Source organism: Tachypleus tridentatus, chromosome 12 (assembly GCF_004210375.1).
Source record: "Tachypleus tridentatus isolate NWPU-2018 chromosome 12, ASM421037v1, whole genome shotgun sequence".
Classification (NCBI taxonomy): domain Eukaryota; kingdom Metazoa; phylum Arthropoda; class Merostomata; order Xiphosura; family Limulidae; genus Tachypleus; species Tachypleus tridentatus.
The window spans coordinates 92,866,120-92,880,868 of record NC_134836.1 but is presented as its reverse complement, the minus strand read 5'-3'; the positions used below and the strand labels follow the sequence as shown (position 1 = coordinate 92,880,868).

General features: G+C 30.5%; 1 protein-coding gene across 1 annotated transcript; it reads left to right on the top strand.

The window, feature by feature from the left end:
- Nucleotides 1-1,105: 1,105 nt before the first annotated feature.
- On the top strand, nt 1,106-14,508 carry LOC143234005 (histone H2A.V-like). The gene is made up of 5 exons (XM_076470994.1): nt 1,106-1,234; nt 1,334-1,411; nt 6,144-6,257; nt 12,763-12,892; nt 13,795-14,508. The coding sequence occupies exons 1-5, from the start codon at nt 1,232-1,234 to the stop codon at nt 13,854-13,856; spliced, it is 387 nt and encodes a 128-aa protein (XP_076327109.1). The 5' UTR covers nt 1,106-1,231; the 3' UTR covers nt 13,857-14,508.
- The last annotated feature ends 241 nt before the right edge of the window (nt 14,509-14,749 follow it).

The following is a 14,749-nucleotide window of genomic DNA, read 5'->3' as shown; positions in this document are numbered from 1 at the left end:
TTCGTTGAATTTCTGTTTTGCCTTTTTTCAGTTGCAAAAACCGGTGGATATGAAGGTATACTCCACTGGCCTCTCCAATTTTCCTGTAAAAAGGCCTCTATTTTCCGCCTTGGCACAATGAAAGCATATGACTTTTTGAGTCTGATTGTCGAAGTGCAGCCATGGGAACTCATCAAACCACTTACCCTGGAAGTTGATATTTTGAGATTTTGCTTTCTGTCGTGGTATTAGTTGTGCGTCTGGATGATATGGCTTTCCACACTGTATCTATGGAGTGTCAGATTTTTCATTACTGCACAAACTTGTTTCACAACTATCTGGTGGTTCATGATGTGCAATAGTAGCACAAGCACTTTCAGACTCGTCCTCTGATGAACATGGTATTTCCTCTGTATGGCAAGTTTCTATTCCTTTGCTTGAGGTTGTTGGATTATCTGCATCTGCATTGTTACTTGTAGTTCTAGTAACTGGCTTGCAGAACTGTCTAATATCGGAAAGTTTCAGACGCTTGCTTGTCATAATTGGAATCTGCTTCCCAGATGACTCAACAGGTTAAAATACAGTCTTTATTGAAAAACTCTAACGTACAACGAACGAAGATAAAACAGAATGGAAGAAGGACTGAACTGTACAATGTATTTAAATCGAACGCGCGAACCTCACAGTGACTATGTGTTTTCTTTAGTCTGTAGTTTTCATATAAATTACAAAATGACATCTTTACTAGAACCACGCGGTTCTTTGAACTTTGATTCAATTCTCTGTTTAGGACGAGAGTGAAAACATCTTTCTTGTGATTATTAAACTGTTTTTATTATTAGCGCCTTTGGCATAATTTGAGTCTTTGATGCTTTCATGAGACCTGTGTTTTTCTGTTTTGAAATTGACTGATGTTTAAGAATACCAGAAAAAGTAAGCTACGTGTTGTTTTTTTTCAAGATAGTCATGCATTTGATTTTCAAATTATTTTATTTTATATAATATTTAGTATTATTTTTAATGTTATAAAGATGTGAATATGCACTTGCAAGAAATATGGATTTATTTTGTTTTTATTTATCTTCTTTTATGAGTTTTGCGAAGATATGATAAAATTTGTTGGAGCGTAAAAGGCGCAAGCAGTTAGATATTGTGATATCTAATAGGTTCGTTGATATCACGTGACAAATTTTGTATTAGTAAGCAACAAATTTTCGCGCGTCTGATGACAAAGGAGTGTGTGATTTGAAAGATGGTGAGTTTATTATGCTCACAGTTGCTCAGTTGTTATATTTAATTGGTTATGTATTATTATTATCATCATAAATTTTTTGTTGTTGTTTTGTATATTTAGGCAGGTGGAAAAGCAGGGAAAGATTCAGGTAAATCAAAAGCCAAAGCTGTATCACGATCGGCGAGAGCTGGATTACAGGTACTTAAGTACTTTGTATGCCTAATTTTAGTTTTACAAATTTATTCTTACTTTAATTTAATATTTTTAAGAAACTAAACTTACTAATAATATACTGTGAGTAAGCTAATAGTACCTGTAACGCATAGTGATGTTTAAAAACAAAGTTTTTTTTTTATATTGATTAATCATGGCTTGAGCTTAGTGCCTTCAATTTTTGAGAACTGTGCCATAATTTGCTCAGAATAATATTTTAAACCTCGTTTATTTTTAAGACAATAAACATTGATTACAAAAGTAACATAGACACAATAATGCACAATGTGCATTTTACTTTTCTTGGCACGTTAGTTAAATGAATACTCATAAAATAGCTACTTTTATTATTTATGCTATTGTTATAATATTAGTATTAAACGTTAAGTCTTAAAAATTAAAACGTGTGATTAACATCTTGAAACTGTAAGATCATCAAACTTTCAAAGTAGATAGTCATTTTTATATGACAAAGTTAAACTTTATAACTCTTAAATTATCTTTTAGAATTAACTCATTTCAAGTGTCAGATTATCTGATTAAAGTTAGGAAAAAAAAGTTTAACACAATCAAAATGGTCTTATTTAAATTTCAAAACAGTTATCAGCAACATTTCTGGTAAACTGTAGATGCTGGTATTATTAAATTATGAATTAAAACTGAGTATTGTTATAAATATTAGAGGAAAATAAAGATAAAGGCAACATACTGTTTGATTTACTGCCAGAACTGTTTGCAGATGTATGATATTGTAGTTGTAAGTGGGCTTTCCTCCCATAATTTTATTACAGTGCAGACTAGGTGGATTGTGTGAGTTTCAAGAGGTGTACTTCAAATGTAAAAGCAAATGATACATTGGATTATATATGGATTTTATCTTTAGCTGCTTTTTTTTCTCTCAACATTTTGATTATACATATTTTCCTTAATAATAGTCTCTTCAGTGAACTGTTCTGAACAAATCTCAAAATATTAACTTGTTGACAGTGGGTGTACAACAGTGAATCAGTCAGTTTCTAAAGTATTTACATCTGACAATGTTTCTCTGTCATGTTAGGTTGTTTCAACCTTATTAGACTTGTTTCCTTTACCTAATAATATGCTTTACAATTTGTTAGATTAATTTATATTTGCATTTCTCTTCTCATTACTTTTAATATACAGGTACAGTTAATTTCATTTTTAAAACTTCACTCTTTGTTTTTTTGTCACCATTGTCCACAATAGCTGTCACCCCAAAGAATTATCTTCCTGAGAAATTCAGTCGTTTTTATTCTGTGCTTTGACTGGAGCCACAGTTAACTTGAATAGTAAAACCTGAAATATATGTTATTAGTTTCATTTGCTTAAAGGATACAAAATTGAAATGTGTTTGATATAAGAGTTGATACAACAAACAAAATTAAAGTCCCTAGAAACTGAAGTAAAACTTTAAGAATGAAAATAACAATTATTGATAAGTGCTCATTAAGTATGAAGAAAAGCCTAGTTGGCATTAGATATTATATAGTGTTGTTTACATGTTTTTCATTGTTTTCACTTGAGGTTTTTGAACATCATATTTTACTTCTGTAACATTACCAATTAAGTGTTTCATTATTCATAGGGTCTAATGTATTTGTTTTGGGAGTATGCAGATTTTGCTGGTGAATAATTTGATGTAGTTATTTTTTATTTTTATAATATTAATTGTCAAAAAGGGTAATACAAGACAGTTTTTCATAATTGGGAGCAGTAAATGTAGTTAACATATTACAATACTTAAAATGCAATACTTAACCAAATGTTTGCTTACAAATATTCATAATGTTGTTGTTTAGACCTTAAAATCTTAAATTTAGTAGTATTTATATAACTGAATTTAATTTAATTTGAAAAAACAAAAATATATTTAACAGACAATGAACAACAAAGAACCATTTAGTCAAGGATGTCCTTACTCATTCATTGAAAGAGTAAAAATGTAAACACAAATTTTCAATAACTTGTTGATTTCCATCTTAAACTCCTATATAATGCTGAAGGCAACTAATTCCACAAGTTAATGAAGAGAAATACATGTTGATAAATCTTTACCTATCCCTGATTGACATAAATTGTTCAGTGGTACCCAAATGTCCTTAATATGGCTAGAAATAAATACTCTGGTGTTTAAAGTTACCAACAGAGTTTATTAACTACTCTACTCCTCTCTCAACATTGTTAAATAATTAATGTGAGAAATATTTATTTTTAAGTATTTGCAACAACTTGCATTTTGTTAGCAGTATTTTCCAGATCCAAATGAGTCAAAGTCAGAAGGAAGAATATTCAAATTTGATCTAGTAATTACATCTGCATTACTCCTTTCAATATTTATAAATATGTAGAAAAATGCAAAAAATCATGCATTCTGAATTTTTCTCCATATATTAATCTCTGGCTTGCTAATAATGTGGTATTCTCTGGTTCATGGATTGCCAGCAGAATAGATGAGAATGGTTTACTAAACAGAAGTTTTGATCTATACAGTTTCAGAGATGCCAACCATTATGATTTTGGTGTATACATTATAACTATATGCTCATACAGACAAATATTACAACTTGTTGCAACTCCCAAATTATTATATATCATATAGGCCTATACAATAAAGTGATAAATTGTTCCCCCAGGGCTTGAAATGGGTTAAAAGAAAATTTCTAGTGAGATACAAATAAATTTTGATAATAAATAAAAGACAGTCTAAATGCCTACTTGCGATAATCATGTTTGTACTTGAAATAATAAAAAATATTTGTATCTTCGACGTCTACCAATAGTTTGAGTGAGGTGCCATTCCATACTGGGTACGTGGGGGTATCCATAGTTACGTCATCAGTACTTGTCAATCAATCAGTGGTCGCGTAGATGGGTATTTCTCGTTTTCTAAGAGGCATAGAAACACCAATGCGATTGTTCACAAGATGGAAAAAAAAGAGGCCTTGTTCATCAGATTGTCTTGTTTCTGGCAAATGTAAGAGGACTAAAACTGTGAATCAAAAATTCAGGAAAGAGTATAGTGCAAAATATCCGGTCATTGCATCAAAAGTCAGTGACAGTCATGTGTTTTGTACAGTTTGTCACATCGATTTTTCTGTGGTGTATGGTGGGATAAACAATTGTTCCAGACATACAAAATCAGCATCTCACCAACAAAAGGCTGAGGTGAAGACAAAAACGATGCAAATAACGACATTTATGAGTAAGAATTCAGAATATGAAACTATAATTGCAGAAGTGATATTCACACAATTCTTCATTGCTCATAATTTACCCCTAGCTGTAGCCGATCATGCAGGACATCTATTCAGAAAAATGTTCCTACACTCTGATATAGCAAAAAAATATGGCTGTACTAGAACCAAAACTACAGCCATTGTACAAATGTTGGGTTGTGAAGATGACAAAGTTTTTTTAAGCATACTTACTAACAGTGTTTACAGTTTAGCCACAGATGGATCCACAGACATGGGTGACTCAAAACTGTATCCAGTGGTTGTACGATATCTGTACGGGTTCTATCTACAATCATTACCCTCAGTCATTTGAAATAGTTGGCATCTCTGTTACAATACAAAAGCAAAACAAGGGTGAGCATATGTGCTGAATTTGAAAATTATATGGGAGCAAATGTGAAAAGAAACATTTTACGATTCTCACTAGTTTAATGTGAGCTGCCTCTTTGTTGTAAGAAAAAGTTAACCCCTATAATTAAAATAAGCTGTAAGATCAAGACTGCATTTAGTTTGGACTTTTCATGTTTTAATGCAGCACAAAGTAAATTGATTTGGGTTTCTTAATGTATTCTGTACAATTTTTTTAATACTATTTTTTCTGATTTTTATTTTCATTTATTATGGCTGTTCTTTTGTGTGGGCTAGTCTTCATTCACTTATGCTTGTATTAATCTTCTAAGGCTGTGAAATATAATTTGGGTTGCTTATTTACATTTTTTAAACAAAAATGGAACACTTAATCACACCATCATGCTATGATACACAGATTGTTTCACATCTATTTGTTAAATGAAGCATTGTATTTAATTGTAAGTTATTTTTATATTGTTAAATAGCTAATCACTAGCCATATATTATAGTCTTTAACTGAAATAGGTTCTGCTCATAATGTAGTTCTGTAAAGTACTATTAAATGTCAGTGTGTCAACAATGAAACTCATTTTATAACTTGTAGAATCAACTGATGTTAATTAAATATTAGGTTTTAGCTCATTATTACCATAGTTGTGTTTTAATTATACATCTCTTATCTAATCTTGAATTCTTTAAGTTTCTGATTGAATACAATTTATCCTCATTTTACAATTTTTTCATATTTTATGTAAGTAAATTTGTTAACATCTGGTTTTATTTTCTTTTGCCCCAAACCTTGCCTGAAGTGTTGGAGTTAATATTTACTATTTTAACCTAGTTATTTGATAATAGAAAATTCATCACCTGCATACAGATCAACTACATATATTATCAGTACATAACAAAATGTTATTCTAAGACTCCCAGTCTTACTCATTTTCATCTGGCTATGTGGATGAGTATAGCATTTTATATTAAGAATTTTATTACTCTAGGTTTTATTGCTAATTGTTTCTTGTGAAACTCCCTTTTGTCCTCTTCAAATCTTTAAAATGTTGGCAAACTTTAACTTCTATCATAGTTTTAAAAAGTTAAGTATGTTTTAGTTTCCTGTTGGGAGAATTCATCGTCATCTGAAAAGCAGGACAACCAGCCATGGTCGAGTGGGTGCTACAGCAGCTGTTTATAGTGCTGCAATTTTAGAGTATTTGACTGCAGAGGTTAGTACATTTTCATCTTAACTATTTTGTTAGTTGATCAGCTGGTCTGATGTTTATAAAGTGAAGAGGTAATGTGGTTTGTTTGTTTTTTTCAAAATACCCTAAAAAGTGGTTTTACAAAAATTGATAAGTTTTCTCTAGACCAGAATTTCCTAAACCTTTGTCATCCCATCCCCCTTTTAATAAGTATGGTTTATTTTATGTTTTATCTGTTTTAAATGAGTGGAAGGTTCTGTTCAGTGATAAGACATTATACATGGATATACATTAAAATAATATATTGTAGTTATTACTTGTTTTCATTAATAAGAAAATATAATTTCTTCATTTTGCATTATTGTCAATCGTATTTGTTCGTGCCCCACTATCACCCCACAAAAATGTTAAGGGGTCCTGACGTGGCTCTTTCACCATGTGTTGGGTCATAGATCAAAGACCATTTCATCACTGTTGTTAACTTGCATTCCAAATTATATTGAACTACTGTTTCATGAATTTATGTCAAGATGTTTATCAAATTGTAGATTATAATTAATATTATACATTAAGTAATTTCTTAACAATAAGAACACATCTAAATATCAATATTTTCAAGTGGTGGTATAACTGGATACAGCACTGATTCAAATTAGATGTTTGTGAGGTTAAAATACAATTTCTCTAGTTTTCTATGAATTAGGGAATTCAAATTACTGATATTGAGAGACTAGACGATAAAATAAGAGCCTTGTATCTTTTCATTTTGCTGAGATAAGGCTTATATACTAAATCAAACACAGTGGGCCCCATTCACCTCTTTCTGTTTTTTGGAAACAGTTTTCTTTATCTGCACATTTACTTCACTATATGATGCAAATAACAAACTGACAGCTTAGAGTGTCTTTTAGTGGATTTTTAGTATGTTTTAATCTCTTAGGCCCCCTTGCTTTCATATTTTTATTTTAGACCTAAATGCAGCTTGGTTACTAAGCTTGGTAAATTGTAATGGAATTTTATGGTATCAGTATAATAACATATTTTTATATCGATGTTTGACTGTATATATATGTATGTATGTATGTATGTGTATATACAGTCAAACATCGATATATGGCGCTAGTTGGGGTCCAAAAAATTCGACTGCGTTGTATCTGATTGCGCCTTATACCGATTTAATTATATTTTTTTACCCTTGGGGTGAGCGATAATGCAAAATTTACACATTTTGTAGTGAAATAAAGAAAAACAAACAAAACTACTTACACCAATGATATAGCATTTTTTTTATTTATTAAACTCAATTTTAAGACTGAAATTAAATGTAAAAAGCAGAATTCTAAAGAAATTTATCGAATTCATTACTTTGATGGGGGCTGATATTCTAAAAGTAGTTCCGTCAGAGCAATCATGTGATCGTTTTTACGATTAGACGCTGATTAAAATTAGTTCAATTTTAAAACTTAATACATATAGTAATTAATTTTGATAATTTATTTACTAATTATTAAAATCTAAGTACAAACTGAAGTCAAATAATTACCAGATAAAAAAAATGTCATGGCAAAGTTTAAAATACGAATTCAGTACTGAAACAAAAACGGATTTTTTCAAAAAATTTAATAACAATAAAATATAGTAAGCACATAAAACAAGTTGAAATGCACAAATTTATAGTTACTCAGTAGTCTTCTTTCTTTCAAAAGCCTCCAAAAGTGTCTGTTGTCTTCCTCCTTGGTTCCGCATCCTCTTCGCAGTTCTCATTAGGTCCTGGATCTGTAGTACCTTGTAAATTCCTAGATTGTGGTGTTCTGCCCAATATAGAAGTTGTTCTGTGTACTGTACTGCCTGAGTTGAGGTGATGCAATTTCTGAGTTCTTCTGGAATGGGGTCATCTTCTTCTTCATCTGTGAGGGGTGGCTGGGTAACTGGTGCTACTTGCTCAATCTCGCCCACTGCTTCACAAGGGTTGTCAAGGTGAGTCCATCCTGGTAGTCTACAAACTTCCTTTCTGCCTCTGCTACTTTTTCTGCTGTAAATCCATGGAAAATGTCATCTTTTTCTTCTATTGGTTCTGGTTGTGGTTCTGGTGCTGCTTCTTTGAGTCCTTTATTCCAACAATTGATGATGGTGCTCTGGCTTATCTTGTTCCATGCTATGCTGCTCATGTAGATGGCGTCCTTGATGGTCATCTTCAAGAACTCTGGTACGTTGCTGATATCATCGACTATGGCCTTGACCAGTTGAGCTCTGTATTCTCTCTTGAAGCTGGCGATGATCCCTTGGTCAAGTGGTTGAATCTTGCTGGTGGTGTTTTTGGGTAAGTTCTCTGCCGGCGGGTGTGTTGGGCAATTATCCAATAGTAGTACGGCCTTCTCTTCTTTCTTCTGTGTTCTGAGGTGCTTCCTGACCGCTGGGACAAATTCCTGATGAAACCATTCTTCAAAGATTGTTGCTGTCATCCATGTGTTTTTGCTGCTGTTGTAGTCAAGTGGTAGTGTCTTCATGTTGAGGTGATGGAAACATCTTGGTTGTCAAAACTTGCCAATGAGTGGTTTGATCACAATATGAGGTGTGAAAACCATACAAAAAGATTGAAGTGGATTTCGTTTTTGATTTTTGATTACATTAAGCAGCGGCCTCTGTAGAAACCCCAAAAAATTTTGGGCCTAAGACCCCATCGCGCCCAACTGATTATCGAGCTTTATCGATGCGTTTTATATCGATGTTTACCTGTGTGTGTGTGTATATATATAAAACCTAAAAAAACTATATATTTTGTTTCATATCTTCCACATGAGAAATTTTAGGAACCGGAGTTAAGCAGCAGTGAGTTTGAAGATCATAACCAGAAGACATAACTGTTTTCTTTACTTCATTTACTGTTCTACATTTCAAGAAAAATATTTAATAACTTATTTCTAAATAGTAATAATCTGTATCCGTATATAGAATGCATAATAATTGAAATGTGACTGCATATTACATAATACTACTAGTCCACTAAAACACAGACAAGACAGGGCACTTGGGAAAAGACCAAAGGCTAGTTTAATGTTACTGAATTTGGTAATGTGTGCCATGTCAGTGCAAGTTAATGTCAGCCAAGATTGATTAGAAGGTCAATATAATAAACATAAGTCATGAGACTTGAGCTGTTTAGACAAAACATTTGTATTTTTATTATAATCTTTTGCCATTCTAGAATGAAAAAAGCATAATTTATTTTATTTTCAATTTTTTATGGTGGTTATTAGGTCAGTCTGATAGGCATACCCCACATAGTTAGGGTAGAGAAAATAACAGACAAAATATAGTTTTACTAAAAATAAACATTAGAAAATTAGATTACTCAAATATTTGATAATTTTGGGACAAAGAATAGCTTTTTAATCATAACATGAAAATTACTTTGCATAAACATATCTTTAGTAAAAATACTTCATTTAAAAATATCTCATTTTTTGTATACAAAATACTTGTAATTTGTACTAAGTCTACCAAATTTTGTATAAACACTTATAATGTGCAAATGTGTATTTGAACTTGGGTTTATTTTACCAAGCCAAATGCAAAAGACAAATCTTCCTATGGTCACAGATCAAAGGCCATGTCATTGTGTTTGACTTGTAATCAACATTTATTTGAGTTATTATTTTGTGAATTTATAGCTTTAAATTTGGTATCAAATTGTAGATTACTATTATATATTATCCATTGGTTAATTTCTTAATATAAAAGTAAATATTAGAGAATCACACCTAAACACTAATTTTAGGTGTCACCTGCATATTTTTAATGCATCATAAGTTCAAATTCGATGTTTGTGTTGTCAAAATATAACGTTTATAGTTTTGTTTAAAGTTGATATTATGTTACTGAAATTTTCTCAACCCATACCAGCCATTTTTACATGTATATTTTTCTCTATAAGTGGGTTTTCTTGTCATCACTGCTTATTTCATCATGGCGATTGTACGAGAAGTGTAAGTCTTTGTGTTTTATTTATGTATTTGTACTTATCTATGTAACCATTATATCTGAACAAACATACCTTACACCACTATTAACAGTACATGCTCATACGATCGTAAAGAAACTTAAACCAAAGAATTATCAATAGAAGAAATGACATTTCATTCAACAATGTAGAAAGGAACAACTAACTCCTAATTTTGTAAAGGTAAAATTATCAAATTTTAATCAATGCACAAACATTATTCAAAATTTACAGAAAAAACTATTAAAGCCCTATTGAATATGAAATACAAAGAACTACATGACTTACACAAACAAAAAATGAACCTAGCCCATCAACTGGCATGCTGCATTAACCAGATATTTACGGATTTGTACAACAAAACATAAACCAAATCAACACTAGGAATGACAGGAACAAAAAGATCTGCCACAACAAAAACTAGAGAAACTAAGATGTAAACAACAGAAAAGACGTCACAACAAACCGTTGACTAACTTCATAATTAACAGATCCGACCGACAATTAAACACAGATGAGATACATCTACTTAACAAAGGACTCAACTTTGCAACAGCACATAGGTACATTCCAACCTTAGAAATTAAAATATGTTTAGAAGACCTAGCCAGGAGACTTGATACTTTCCACAAAAGCAACCAACAGAAAGAAGACAACTTCGACAATTTTATTGACATCCAACAGCTAAACTTACCAGAAAAAATTAATTTTTATATTTTCCAGAAACACCTAAAACATCTTAAATTTTTTCAAAGAATTTTCTTACAAAACCATTAACATAATTTCACAAAACAAAAAACTAAAAAAAACAATCTTATAAAAAGAGACATGAATTCCATTAAAAACCTAAAACAACACAAAAACATAATTATAAAAGCTGATAAAGGAAACGCTATAGTTACAATGAACACACATGAATACATCTAAAAATGAAGAACATCCAATCAGACACAAAAAAATTTAAACCAATGTACACAAATCCAACAAAGACACAAAATACTACTGAAAATGAAAAAGCCAACACAATTTCAAAAACACTTAATTCCTATTTATGCAAGACCAACTCACGCACACCACAAAATACAGCATCTCTCTCTCTCTCTCTCTCTCTCTCTCTTTTTTTTTTTTTTTTTTTTTTTCGCAAACCTGACGATGACCTAATCTATACCAACCGTTTTCACGTATATATTTTTCTCTACAAGTTGGTTTTCTCGTCAAGACAGATTATTAGATCTTCAGAATATCCCACTAATGGCTCTCTTTATCATTTTAAAGTGTCATATCATTTTCTTCTTTCAAACTAAGACCAAATGAAGGTAAGAAGAATCTTTAGTCTGCCAAAATTTTCATATCTTAAGATTCAAATACAACTTGGTTACTGAGCTTGATAAATTAGTGAAATTCTATGGTATTGATAGTTTATGATTTTTAGTTATTTGAAATGTATATATAAAACTTAAATTATTTCTTTCACATTAACATGAAATTTAAAAGGCTTGGCAAGATATAGCAAGCAGCAAATAAGTTCAAAGGTTGTATAATCATTTGCCATACCTATTTATTTATTGACTTATGTTTTAAGAAAAATGAATGTTAAATTTATATGTAAATAGTAATAATCTATATACATATAATGTATTAAAACTGAAATATGACTATTTTACACAATGCTGTTACTAGTCCACTAAAACATAGTCAAGGTAGGTCAGTTTTATTTTTGTGGATAATGTAACACAATTGCACATGAGTCATATTGTAACTTCTGTGATGTTAGCCAATAGTGGCTGAAAGGTTAATATAATATATACAAATGCAATGACACTTAAGCTATTTGTGCTAAACATTTGTTTTCAAGTTATAATTTTTAGTCATTCTAGAGTAAACAGCATAATTTATTTTTTTAATTCTTTATGGTAGTTACAAGATTAGTCAAATCTACTGAACACATACGGAGATTCCAGTTCAATAAGGAAAATAATTATATATAAAAGATTTCTTAAACATTTACTTATCTGGAGGTTATAAAAATTTTACATGCGAAGTTTGAAAATTTTCTGATGCATAAAAGTATTTTTACTCTTACACTAAAAATTACTCTGCATGTTGGATAGTGAATATTCTGTGAGTAAAAAATTAGCAAGAAATCTTTAATTAAAAAAATCTTAATACTTCATTCTAAACCTGATATTTTGTGTACAAAAGCCTTGTAATACCAATAACTTGCAAACTTTTCTAAACATATGCCTACATTATCAAAATTCATTATATAATTACTCTTATGGTTTTGAGCTGGGTGGATTACACCCAATCAGTGATGGGAGGGTAAAGATGTTTAAGTTGAAAATGCTAAAAACTGTTTTATAAAACAGTAACGTGTTTTATTGTACATTAGCATTGTGTGTGATTCATGTAAAGAATCTTAATTATTTAATAATGTGAAAGCTGATGATTATCCAGTTTTACTATTCTTAAACTTTGGCATACATAAAACTTAATTTGAATATGATTCAAAATATTTGTTTTCTAAAGGTATTGGAATTGGCTGGCAATGCGAGTAAAGATCTTAAGGTAAAGAGGATAACCCCCCGCCATCTTCAGTTGGCTATTCGTGGAGATGAGGAGTTGGATTCTCTGATTAAAGCTACTATTGCTGGTGGAGGTATGTATAATCACTTTATATTAGATCTGGTATAATAATGGGTATGTTTGTAATCATAGCTACTTTTATAGTGGCAGTGCTATTTTAAACCTCTGTTTAAGCATAGGTTTAATCAGCATAAGAAATTATTAACGGTATATTGGAGAAATAAGTAATTGTTGCATCTTCTTCATAGTTCTATTTAGAAAACTGCCACTTTTTCAACAACCAAAATTTATAGGGTCCCTATGGAGTGTATACTTTTAAGTTCAAACTTGTTGATTTTATGAAATAAATATTGGTTACATTCTAAGCGAATTTTAACAAGCATGGCATTATTCTGTTTATATTTTAAAACAGTAAAATTAAGATACATTTCCTGATTTATGAGGGTTATAGTTGTATTGTCCTATTTGCTTCCCATTGATTCATAATTCTGATTGAAAGCAAAAGTGTCTTATATGCAACAAAGACTAAAACACTTTCTGTACTGTAAGACTGTTTAATAACCTTCTTTGTATATTAAATAATGGAATTTGAATTCTATTCATTTTATTTATATAAATAGTGAAATAAAAGTGAAAGTGCTTTTATTGTGTTAAAAGTATTGTATGTAGCATTGTACATTGTTTCACAAACATAGACTGATACGTAATTTGTTGCTTACATATTGTGCTTTGTATTAAAAAGGATTATTTAATGTGATAGTGCAGTACAGTAAGCATGGGTGAAAAATCTTGTATTTTATACATAAGTGTCAAGATTGTGGTTTGTAAGTTCATTTGCATTAATTCTGTGGCAAAATCAGCTTTTTCTATCATTATGTAATTAAATGTAAAATAAATATATTTTTCATGCTTGTAACCCTTATTGTATACATATACCACCATCTGTTTCTCTTTTTTTTCTTTTCTTTTACACAGGTGTTATCCCTCACATTCACAAATCCTTGATTGGAAAAAAAGGATCCCAGAAAGCAGCATAAACTTGATAAACCAGAGTTTTGTGTAACTTTCACCAATCATTCATTTTAAGAATTGTGGTTCACCAAAACTGCTCAGTGTTCATTTTTTTACTTTTATCATAAAGTGTGAATGTTTATCATATTGCATATTACTATATTCGTGTGTTAGTTGAGGTGACTTTTATTATATTTCATGTAACATAACTATAGAATGTCTCTTTTTCTATATTAAACTGACTTCTTGACATGTTGGTTATTTTAATACAACTTTTTATTGATATATAGCACCTGTCCATTTAAATGGAATTTTTCCTGTAGATACTAGATTGTGAATTCTGTCCAAGATTTTTGATTTAAAAAAATATTTGTATCTGTTCAAATATGTTGTTCATGCTTCTTAAATTTGTGTAATAATGTTGATTTTGGGATATTTTTAAGGTTCAGGGTCCCCTTTATTTTGAAACCTGAGTAAACCCTATATACATTACCGAAATGATTTTATGGTGATGGAAGAACTTTAATTTGCAAATGTTTTCTCTTGCAAGTCCTGTGTTCAATTGATATATGAAGATATGTGCATTAACTCTCATATAATGTATTTGTATCTGTAAATGTTTCTTCAGGTGGAGTTTCTGTATTTGAATTTTGTATAAAACATTGTGTCAACCCTGGATTCAGATTTTTAATTTTTTACTACACGTAATTTTTGTATATATATCGGAAGTCAACTGAAAAGTGTAATTTGTGCTAAATCGTTTGCATTTTAATTAAGTAAATACATTTGAAATGAATTAACAAAAAAAAAACTAGTGTTAAAGGCCACTGCTTTTACTAAAGACAAAAATAATGGCATATGCTTTTTCATTTGTATTTGTTTCAAAGATTTATTCTCTTATTTTATTGCAACAGAAACA